This window comes from Perognathus longimembris, chromosome 4 (assembly GCF_023159225.1).
Source record: "Perognathus longimembris pacificus isolate PPM17 chromosome 4, ASM2315922v1, whole genome shotgun sequence".
NCBI classification, from domain to species: Eukaryota; Metazoa; Chordata; class Mammalia; order Rodentia; family Heteromyidae; genus Perognathus; species Perognathus longimembris.
In genome coordinates, this window is record NC_063164.1 from 5,511,733 (window position 1) to 5,523,038 (window position 11,306).

Consider the following 11,306-nt stretch of genomic DNA (forward strand, 5'->3'; position numbering starts at 1 on the left):
CAAAGAAAGCACGCGAATAGAAAGGCAGCTGAGTACTTACTAGTGCTTGTGACACTCCAAACACCAAGAGGCCAGGCGGTGTGGCTACTGCCCCTTACACACGCGCGCTTGCAGGGTTGGGGATGTCGCCCAGGCCCTCACAAGCATGTGCTAGGCCATTGATCCACACCCCAAACTTCTCCTACTCTTCTTCGTTGTTGTTGTTTGCTTGTGTGGGGGGGCATGAGTGCATGCATGTCTGTGTCGAAACTTGAACTCGGGGCCCAGGTCCCGTCCCCTAGCTTTTTCACTCAAGGATGGCGCTCCTACCACTGGATGGATGCTCAGTTCTGCTTCCGGCTTTTTACTGGTTAGTTGGAGATAAGGGTCTCAAGGACTTTCCTGCAGGCTTTTGAACTGCAATCCTCAGATCTTAGTGTAAGGTTCATCCCTCAAAGGCTCCCTGCAGATGCCCCCACCTCATTAAGTCTCCACTCAGTTACCTGGGTAACCAGCTGACCTGGAGGCAATGACCTCTCCTTTCCCTGAGGTCACATCCTAATCCACCTGGCCACACCCCTTGCCCCTGCCCTAGATAAAGCAGGGCTGGGTGGGGGTCTCTTCTTCTTTCCCTCCGGCCATGGATCACCTCGGGCACAAGCCAGCAGTTTGGTAATAAACTTTATCTCCTGCCTGAAGACCTCGTGGCATTCTCCTTTACCGGCTGCCTACTTTTAAAAACCTAACTCTTAGCTTCCCGGGTAGCTGGGATTACAGGAGGGAGCCACTGTTCCCAAACTCCTGCCTTTCATTGGAGAGAGCGCTTTCAAACCTGTCTGGACTGCCCTCCTTCCCAGAGGAACTCATAAAAGGGAAGATGTGTCCAGACCTGGAGGAACAGGACCTTGCCCAGCTAGGAGCCTTGTGCAAAACATACTACTTGGGGCTTTTAAATGACTTGGAGGTCAGTAATGCCTGGCTGAAGTGAGGGGTGTTATGTGGAAGTGTGGTAAGTGCCAAGATGAGCCAGTCAAGGCCACATGGACAGTGACCCCAGCCCCACTCCCTGACCCCGGCCCAGCCCCAAGCACTGCAGGATTCCGACTCCATGTTTTATTTCCCCCAGGTCTTCTCAGGTGGGTACTTCCCAAACAGCCCACGGCGGACTCAGAAGCCGAAGAGCACAGCACACAGATCTGTCCTCTGTGTCCAGCAGCACTTAACTGGCTCCGTTTGGTGAGGGCAGGTAGGGGCGGGGGTCTCCAGGGAATGGCAGGGCGGGCACCCGGTTGTAGTGGGCCATCAGGAAGATGCCGGCAGTACCACAGATGAAGAGTGAGAGCATGGCCAGAAAGCAGACCCGGTCCAGCACACGGCCCACTAGGAACCACTCCTCATTTCCCTGCACGTGGGAGGGCACAGGGCAGGGGGCTGACCAGCCGGGCACCCAGGCTGCCCGATGCCCTCTTCCATCCTCTGGTTTACAGCAAGCCTCCATTCTCTTTCCTTCAACCCTTTCCGCCAGGCCCCATGATCCCTGTCCCCCAGTGTCCTTGTCCCCAGCTTTGCTTGTCCCTTCTCACTTCCTTTGCTGGACCCCCCCCCCAACTCACCCTACCCCCAGATACTCTTTCCGGATCATGCCAACCTACGCTATCAAAGTGATTTTGCTGGTGCTGGGCGCGGGCCATGAGGTTGCAGGCGTCCACACAGGCCTGGATGGCGGGGGCAGCTTGTTTCAGGCTGCCACAGAACTGGCTCTGCCCAGTCTCTGGGCCTCTCTCTGATGGAGAAAGGTATGGGAGTAAAATGAAGATCAGAAAGAGCAAGTGGCCCCTCCTTAGAGACCCCAGCCCCTTGCTCCCCAACCCGGACCCTTGTCCAGAGCTCCCCTGCTTGTTCTGGCTCTCCACGGGGGGGAGGGGGAGCCTGGGTCCAGAAACTTCCATTGTGGCAGCCCGGGCCTCACCCAGCTTCTCCAGAGCTGCTCGCACCAGGCCGTCGCGCCGCCGCCGCTGCCGGAAGAGGAGTTCACTGCGGGGCAGGCAGAGGCCCCCCTCCTCCCCATTCGGCACGGCCCAGCCCGAGGAGAAGCCATTCTGGAGCTGGGGCCGGATGTCCTGGACAGCTGCTGGGGCCAGTGGACGGATGGGCATGCGCAGCAGCTGTGGCAGGAGCCGCAGGAACACCTGCGGAGGGCAGGCTCCAGTTGGCTGGGCTTGGGCGGCAGGGCTGGGACTTAAAGGCTGGAGGTGGACCTGAAAGTCTTACACTGCCAGGGGTGGGGGGATGGGGAGGCAGCATGTTCTAGGGAGTAGCTGGCCCCCCGGTACAGCTTCGCTTTTCTACCCTGTGCAAGAAGCACGGGGTCCCAACGTTTTGTGCACATCTGAGTCCTGAAGGCACTTGTTACAAACACAGATGTGTGTGTGTGTGTGAATGTGTGTGAACTAAGGGCCTGAGCACAGTGTCTTACCTTTTTTGTTCAAGAAGGCTGGCACGCTACCACTTGAGCCTCAGCTCCACTTCCAGCTTTTGGGGTAGTTAATCGGAGATAAGAGTCTCATGGACTTTTCTGTCTGAGCTGGCTTCAAACCCAAATCCTCAGATCTGGGCCTCCTGAGTAGCTAGCATTACAGGTGTGAGCCACCAGCACCTGACTACAGCTTCTTGTTTCTATCCAGTGGCCTGGAGCGGACCTAGGAATCTGCATTTTCAACCAGGGCCCTGTCCGTTGGCTGCAGCGCTCACAGGTTCTAGAATCCGACGCCCTGGGCAGAATCCGGCCTCCTTCGCCTCCTGACTGAGTCGCCCTGGACAAGCTACCTACCCTCTCTGTACTTCAGTTTCTCACCTGTTAAGTGGAAATGTTCCTAATACTTGCTGGAGATTTTGGACACCCCAATATGTCCATTGGCTTTGGCGCAAGCCGGCGGGCACATACAGGGCAGGTTTGCCATTGATTCCAGTAGAGGAGGAATACGGCCAGGGATGGAGTGCAGAGGGAGCCATTCCCCAGAGGGTGGGCTGGGTGGCAACTTGCCTTGCGGACCCCTCGGGCCATGGAGTGTGTGTGGGGGGACCGCAGGGACACGTTGAGCACGACCACAGCATTCACGACGATCAGGATGGTCACCACCATCAGGAAGGTCAGGTACCTGTTGGGGTCAGTGGGGATTACAAGGCGGTGGCCCTTGGGCACCCCAGCCCCAGATGCCACCCCACCCCCCAGTCATGCTTCCTTTGGGCCAGTTGATGGAGAATTGAGGGGGGGCTGGGGATAAAGCTCCCTGGGCAGGAGGGGGGGCGGGTGGGAGGCCAGGCCTTACTTGCTGATGAGAGGCACAGCCTGGGAGGTCTCAGGCACCTTCTTGGCCACGAGGAAGAGGAAGACAGTCTGGGCCAGGAGCACGTTGGTGGCTACTGTACACTTCTGGCCACCAGCTGCCCAGGACCAAGAGGCTCTCAGAGTGGGTCTCCCACCCCCTAGTGCCCCTTAGAGGAACTGCCCAAACCCACGAGAAGCCCACGATCCCCGTTCTGGGTCCCCGATGTCCCCCCCTCCCCCGGGCAGGGCCTACCCCGGCCTCCCAGGAACCCAGGTACCCTTGGCAGGAAGGAAGTAGATGAGGATGGCGACGGAGGAGATGAGCACGCAGGGGGCGATGATGTTGATGACGTAGAAGAGGGGCTTGCGCTGGATGAGAAGGTAGAAGACCACCTTCTGGTGGCCCCCTTCCTCCGCCGGAGCCTCTGCGTCCAGCAGCATCTTGGCTGGCCGGTGCTGGATGGCCCACTCCCCGTTTTCTGTGGGGGGGTGGGGGGCAGACACGCAGGCCGAGGGTGGATGACGGGCAGTGTGCGCCCCAGGGAGCGGCAGCAGAAGGACCTAGACGGGCTGTTAATTCTCCTCCCTTCGTGATCGGTCATTAATTATCATGGGAAACGTCAGAATCCCAGTGGACTCTGCTTTGTGTTCTTTGAGACAAAGCTGTCTGTATAGCCCAGGCTGGCCTCAAACGCTCAATCCTCCCACCTCAGCCCCCTGAGTGCTGGGACTATGGGAGTGCACAACTAGACTCTTCATGGAATCGTTTTGGAAAAACTTAAAGCGATGATCTTGCGTTTGGAGATACACAGGAGGGGCACTGTCCCTGCCTGGCCTCGCCTCCGTGCAGCACCCAGTGGGAATGCTATGGCAGCCCCGGGTGCCGGGGAAGCTACCTGTGAAGGCCTCGGGGTCGATGAAAATCCACTCGATGGTCTGCCCGTCCTCCTGACTCAGCTGCAGGTTAATTTCACTGGTGCTGTAGGTCTGGGATCTAAGGGCCCAGAGGGAATAAGGATCAGCGGCGAGTGAGCGTTTGGCTTTAACCAATGCAGCCCTGAACTTGGGAGACTTCCCTAAAGCTTGGGAAGGGACAGGCAGGACAGGGCAGGGCTAGGAGGCGATCACTGGACGCCATCACCTGTTCAGAGAGTCCAGGGCCTCTCTATCCCTCCCACTGATGAAGCCCACAAGGTAGGAAATACATGCCCGCCACAAGAGGACCTCTTGGGCCCTGATACTGAGGGTTTCTTGTAAAACAACCATAACCTGGATTCCCCTCCCTTACCCCCCCTCCCCCGCCTGGCTGGGCTGCCATGCAGACCACGGCCCCGCTTCTGGCTGGCTGTCCTCTCCTCAAGTGGCTCGGTGTGCAGGCACACCTGTGTGCTCCCACCTAGCGCCCCACCCCCCAGGGCGCGGGCAGGGAAACTGAGGCCATGAAGGAGGGCGAGTGGGAGTCCTGGGCTTAGCAGGAAGAACTTGGACACCTTTTGGTATCTCGGCCTGAGATGGAGGCGGGGATGTGAGAGAGAGGGAGCCAGCTCCCAGGTCTTTCTTACAGCAGTTCCCGGGCCATCCCCCCTCCCCCCCACCCCTGTCCCTATTCCACCAGCCGCCTCACTGGAAAACGAGGGAGCAGTTCTGCCAGTCGAAGGGGAAGTAGGTGACAGAGACAGAGCAGGACGAACGGAAGATGGCAGGTGGCAGCCAGTAGATACAGCCATCCGGGGACACGAGCAGATTGCAGTAGAGGGCCACTTCGAAGACACCGTCCACGCTGTGTGCAGAGACCACACTGAGACCCCCAGAGCCCCAGCCAGAGCAGCGCTGTGTCCGCCAGAGTGGAGCCTGGACCCCCCCCTGGTGGATCCACCTGGAACTACCACTGCCTCCTGCAGCTGCACCTGCTCTCTGGGGCTCCACCTCCTAACCTTGCTTCTCTTCCTGGATGATCCTTCCTGGTAACAATTACGCAAAATGGCAACAATCTTCTCTGATACTGTTAAGAGCCCACAGTTCCAGGCCCTGAAGGAAACACTCTCCAAAACCTGTACGATGACTCAACATAGTACCGAGAAAAGCTGCTTAGGGGAGGAGGTAACAAGTTGAACAAGAAATGTACTCACTGCCCTACATAGGAAACTGTAACCCTTCTCTACTTCACTTTGACAATAAAAGTGGGGGGGAGGGAAGGAAAGAAAAACTGCTTAGAGGGAAGGGAGTGGCCCAGCCAAATAGCCCAGCCCCTGGGGCGGGGCCAAAGCAGAGGGAGAGGTGTGGCCCAGCCCCTGGGGCGGAGCCAAAGCAGAGGGAGGGGTGTGTCCCAGCCCCTGGGGCGGAGCTAAAGCAGAGGGAGGGGCGTGGCCCAGCCCCTGGGGCGGGTCCAAAGCAGAGGGAGGGGTGTGGCCCAGCCCCTGGGGCGGGGCCAAAGCAGAGGGAGGGGTGTGGCCCAGCCCCTGGGGCGGGGCCAAAGCAGAGGGAGGGGTGTGGCCCAGCCCCTGGGGCGGAGCCAAAGCAGAGGGAGGGGTGTGGCCCAGCCCCTGGGGCGGGGCCAAAGCAGAGGGAGGGGTGTGGCCCAGCCCCTGAGGCAGAGCCAGGTTCGAGTCAGAGCCCATGCTGGGCCCCAGCTCATCCCTGAAGTCCCCACTGGGCGCCTTCTGCTCCTGTCTTTTCCCAGCGTGTCCTTGTTCTGCTGGGTCCTGACTCTGGCATCTCCCCCCCCCTCACCTCTGTCCCTACCCCCTCCTCACTTGTTCTCCAGCACAATGTCTGGGCGCCACACCATGGTGGATGGCACCCTCAGCACCCACAGGCCTTCGTAGTCTTGAGGGTCCCAGCGGAGGCGATAGTCACACCACTGCTGCAGGGCAGGGGAGCAGAGGGAGAATTTGCCAGGCCTGTGTGTCTAGAATGGGAAGCCGGCCAGGGGGGCCCCAAAGACACAGAGCTGGCCAGACAACTGTCAGGAGGGGAGCCAGGGGCCTTGAAAGGCAAAAGGGGTGTGTGTGTGACAGGGTGGCGTCTTACCATCTCTATCCAGACGTTGGTGGTGAGGGCCTCCTCTCGCTCATTCTGGGGGTACAGAAGGGAGGGCTAAGCCTCCAGGCCTTTCCCCCTTCCCAGATTCTATCCGTGAAAACGAGAGGGGCCCCAGTGCCTTGAGCAGCGCCCCACACCTTCCTCCCTCCCCCGGGGTCCTTCTCCCCCCTCGTGCCGCTCACCAGGGAGATGAGGTTGGTGAGGGTGAGCTTCAGGCTGACGTTGACCACGTCGGAGTCGCGCTCGGCTGGCCGCAGGAGGGGGTCATAGTCGCGCATCAGGTCAGCGAGCAGCCGTTCCTCCTGATTGCGGCCCTGGGCCCCTGCAGGCGACAGGAGAGCCTTGCTGGGGGCCGGGGGGGGGGGGGGAGGCATGGAGGCTCAGGAGGCCAGAGCAGAACCTCCATCCCCCGGGACCTCGGCCCTCGTTCCTGTCCCCACGCCCTCGAGTCATACGCCAGAACACAGCCAGCAGCAGCAGCAGCCGCAGCCGGGAACTCTGGGCTCCATGCATGGTGCCTCTGCTCTCTCCGGTGACCGCTCCCCAGGCCCAAGGCGGAGAGGGGCTGGGGTGTCATGTGACAGGCAGCCCGCGCTCCTACCCTGGCCCGCCCGAGCCTCACCAGCTGTCCGACCACAGCATTGTCAGCTGTCCCGAGATGTGCACAATGCTGGGCTCAGATTACGTGAGCTCCAGAAGCCCCTCCATCATCTGGGTCCCAACGGAGATGGCCCAGCCCCCAGCGGCTCCCGGCCCCCGGGGACTCAGCAGCACATAGCCAGTAATGGATGGGCGTGGAGAGAAGGTGGGGACAAGGAGACTGCCTGGGGCCGGGGCTGACGTGCCCCCGTTGGCCCAGATCGTTCTGGCAGCTGTACAGTTGGGGGGTCAGGTGTGATGTTTTCTAGGGCTCCTCAATGGGGCTGTGGTTTACTGAATCATTCGGCCGACGACGGAGGACCCGGCATGCGGCGGGCACAGCGCAGGGCCGGGGACACCCCAGGATAGGCCCGAGCTGCTCGTGGAACGCACGCGTGGCCCACGGGAGCAGGTGGATAAGCATCAAGACCGTGGAGCCAGGCACTGGTGGCGCTCACCTGTCGTCCTACCTACTCAGGAGGCTGACACCTGAGGATCAAGGTTCAAACCTAGCCCGGGCAGAAAAGTCTGTGAGACTCTGATCTCCAATTAACCAGCACAGAAGCCGGAACTTAGCTCCAGGCTTAGCTCAAGTGGAAGAGCATGCGCGTTGAGCAGAAAGCCAGACGAGAGCACAAGGCCCTGAGTTCAAGCCCCAAGGCTGGCATGTACACACACACACACACACACACACACACACACGCACACACACACACACACACAGTGAAAATCGTATCTCCCAGAGGCACATGAGGGGGCCCCGAGGGGAGGAAAAGGCGGGGGGGGGAAGGTAGATTGCCTACTTTGCACTGTGCGGTGAGCCAAAGGAGAAGCTGAGACTCACTCGGGAGCCCGGCTCTGCCGCCTGCCTTATGACTATCATCGGCCTAGCTCTCCCAAGCAGAGAGGCCAGTGTATCTCAGCACAGGAACAAGAACAGCTCAGAAGCCCGCCGAGTGGCTCCGCACCGCGTCCCGTGGACCAGGCCGTGGGAACCTCTTGGTTACTGAAAGACAGCCCAGTGTGTCCCTGTACGGAGTGGATGGTGTCTGTGGCCTTTCAATCGTTTTTAAAAGCACCGGAAGCCAGGCTCAGAATCCAGCCCCCTGCACGGCCCCAGGTCCTGCCTGTCTCGCCATAACTCCACGAGGAGAGGCATACCCGTGGGGGTGTATGTGGTGGCGGTAGTGACACCTGTCCTCGCCAGTCATTTCTAGTGTCAACCTCCCTTGCACCGAGTTACCCTGTTGGTTTGTCTGCCTTTCCTGTCAGCCCTGCGCTAGGCTGCCCTGTTTCCTCTGACGGCCCCACGCCTGAAGGCACCCGAGAGACCCTCTTGCCCTGGAGTTTCCAAAACTAGCAGCTCCTCCCACCTGAGGTTCCTTACCTCTTCATGCAGCCCCCCCCCAGTGTCCCCCAAATCACAGAGAAACATCTTCATCTCTGTATTCCCATCTAAGCCCATCTTCACCGAAGACGACGAATGGCCTTTATGGTCGGCAAGGGGAGTGAGCGGTGGCCATCGACGCCCCCCCCCATCTATAACTATCCCTCCCACTTCCCACAGTGGCTAGGAGGAAGGGGAGGGCGTGGACACTGCTTTGTGTAGTGATGTGAATTGTGCCAACTCCTTCCACGAAGATTCTTCTTCTTGACCCTCTGCACTGCAGGCTGGATGTCTCCTTTGTTACCTCCTGTGATGGAGGCAGGAAAAGCTAAGCCGAGTCATCTCTCAGTATCAGCAGGGGCAGTGTCTCTAGGACCTCCTGATGTTTCCTTATACAGAATGACATGTAATATTTGCATGCAATGTAATATAGTTCTCCTGTACAATTGAGATCATCTCTAGATGGTTTGTAATCCCTGATAAAATATAAATGCTATGCAAATAGCTATGACATTGTATTGTTTAGAGGCTAAGCCCAAACATGTCTGTATTTGTTCAGTAAGGCACATTTCCCCCATATGGTGTGTGTGTGTGTGTGTGTGTGTGTGTGTGTGTGTGTGTGTGTGTGTACTGGGGCTTGAACTCAGGGCCTGCTCACTGCCCCTATGCTCTTTTGCTCAAGGCTAGCTCCCTGCCACTTGAGCCACAGTGCCACTTCTCTTTGTTGGTTAATTGGAGATAAAAGTTTCAGAGTTTCTGGCTTGGGTTGACTTTGAACTGTGATCCTCATATCTCAGCTTCCTGATTAGCTAGGATTACAGGCATGAACCACCAGTGCCTGGCTCCCAAATATTTTCAGTCTGTGGCTGTCACCAACACTGACTGTATTTGTTTCCCGGGCTCCCTTCCAGACAGAGGCAGTCATGTGATGTATTGAGCAATGAGATGCCTCAAGGCCTCATGGGAGATGTTTCCTTCGTGACGAGAGGCTGAGCTCTTTCCTGCCAGAACACAGATGTAATCCATGGAGCTGTGGTAGCCAGCTCCCCGCTCAAGGCCACAAGTGTAAGGAATGAGGCCCGGGTGCCGGGCAGGAAACCAAGAGCCTGGGTCCCCGGTGGCTTTGTTGAAGGACCAAGCCACTGAAACCATCACTGTCTCTTGGAGTCTTTCTGCTTAAGCCATGGTGTTCGGTCCTTACTGCACAACGTTTTCCTATTGGATTCCCTGCTCAGTGAGAGGGTGGGCAGCCCTGCGGGACTGACTGGAGAAAGCGGAGGGACAGCCATTTGGCCTCCAGGAAAGCTATCCGAGTACGCGTTGGGCAGAAAGGAGATGGGGTTCCACCTGTGGCTGGGTGTGGCGTTTGGGGATTGTCTTCTCTGGGAGATCTGCTGCCACCTGGGCTGGTCATGCCACTGCCCACAGCGCCACCGTGTGGCAGAGGGCAGCAATGCGTGTGGTGGGAGGTCCCAGCTGCCAACTCCTTCCCTGCTGGATGGTTCCAGAGATGTCCTGAGATCCTGAGCACTGGGCTCTGAGGACACACGAGGACAGGTTTGCCTGTTCCGAGGGGAACATTGAAGATGTGCACCTTGAATCTGGGGGCACTTCATGCAAGGAAATAGAAGACACTAGGATAAGCTTGGGTTTGAAATGGATGTTCTATTTCCTGTGAGACTAAAAACCTCATCTAAGATTAAAAACCTCGCCTGCTATCTATCAGAGCCCAAAGGTCTTCCCTCCAAGGGAAATGGGTTGAATAACCGGGCCAGTGCATACTGTTCTCATCCTCTCTACTTCATCTTGCCATGTTTGGGCCTCGTGTGTGTGTGTGTGTGTGTGTGTGTGTGTGTGTGTGTGTGTGTGTGTGTGTGTGTTGCTACTGGCCTGCCTGAACTCAGGGCCTGAGTACTTTTTCATTGAAGGCTGGTGCTCTACCACTTGAACCACAGCTCCACTTCCAGCTTTTGGGGTGGTTAATCAGAGATTCGAGTCTCACAGACTTTCCTTCTCAGGCTGGCTTGGAACCCCAAATCCTCCTACCTCAGCAGTCTGAGTAGCTAGGATTACAGGTGGGAGCCATGGACACCCAGCTAGAGACACATCTATTAGAACCCAGGCTTGCAAATGAAAAATAGGCTAAGTAATCACCCCTTAAATTTATAGGACACAAGTTAGCACCTTTCCTGCTACTTGCAAACACAATGTCACCATAGCTGGTGCATCATCCACTCTTCGTGCAGATGAGCTAAGAGCCAAGGGAGGGGCTGGGAATATGGCCTAGTGGCAAGAGTGCTTGCCTCATATACATGAAGCCCTGGGTTTGATTCCTCAGCACCACATACACAGAAAACGGCCAGAAGTGGCGCTGTGGCTCAAGTGGCAGAGTGCTAGCCTTGAGCAAAAAGAAGCCAGGGACAGTGCTCAGGCCCTGAGTCCAAGCCCCAGGACTGGCAAAAAACAAAACAAAACAAAAAGAGCCAAGGGAGGTGGCTCACCCATGGTTACGGTCCTTAGGAAACAGGCCTCCCAAATTCAAGGACACAACAGACATTTATTCTCTGACAGTTGTTTTTTTTTGGGGGGGGGAGGTGGGGGGGTGTTCCAGAACCCAGAAGTGACCGAGCCAGGCAGTCTGGACTCTAAGACTTCCCTGGGGCTGACATCTCATCTGGAGACCCCAGGGGGAGTAAAAGGACTTGCTTCCAAGTTCTCCCCGGGGGCTGTGGGCAGGAGGCCTCCGTGCCTGGTCATGTGGCTTCTCTGTGAGCCTCGGCACCCCAGCTTTCCACAGTGTGAGCCGCTGGGGTGCCTGACAGTGAGCCCCAGGATGTGAATGTAGCAGGTGGAAACCACATCTCCTAACTCCCGGCGCCCGCATGCTTGGGCCTGGCATGGAACCCAGTGTGGGCTCTATTGGGGGTAGCA

General features: G+C 57.9%; 1 protein-coding gene across 1 annotated transcript; it reads right to left on the reverse strand.

The window, feature by feature from the left end:
• Positions 1-732: 732 nt before the first annotated feature.
• Positions 733-6,862, reverse strand: Chrng (cholinergic receptor nicotinic gamma subunit). The gene is made up of 12 exons (XM_048344335.1): positions 6,805-6,862; positions 6,532-6,671; positions 6,338-6,382; positions 6,061-6,170; positions 4,932-5,087; positions 4,204-4,301; positions 3,586-3,786; positions 3,309-3,423; positions 3,023-3,137; positions 1,949-2,168; positions 1,632-1,762; positions 733-1,381 (listed from the first exon to the last, which is right to left on the reverse strand). Exons 1-12 carry the CDS (start codon positions 6,860-6,862, stop codon positions 1,199-1,201), a joined length of 1,572 nt encoding a protein of 523 aa, XP_048200292.1. The 3' UTR covers positions 733-1,198.
• Between the last annotated feature and the right edge of the window lie 4,444 nt (positions 6,863-11,306).

Coding starts and splice junctions, on each gene's coding strand:
- Chrng (XM_048344335.1), bottom strand. CDS start 6,862: ATGCATGGAGCCCAGAGTTCCCGGCTGCGGCTGCTGCTGCTGCTGGCT. Junction 5,088..6,060: donor GACATTGTGCTGGAGAACAA/GTGAGGAGGGGG, acceptor CTCTGCACACAG/CGTGGACGGTGTCTTCGAAG. Junction 3,424..3,585: donor CTACTTCCTTCCTGCCAAGG/GTACCTGGGTTC, acceptor GGTCCTGGGCAG/CTGGTGGCCAGAAGTGTACA.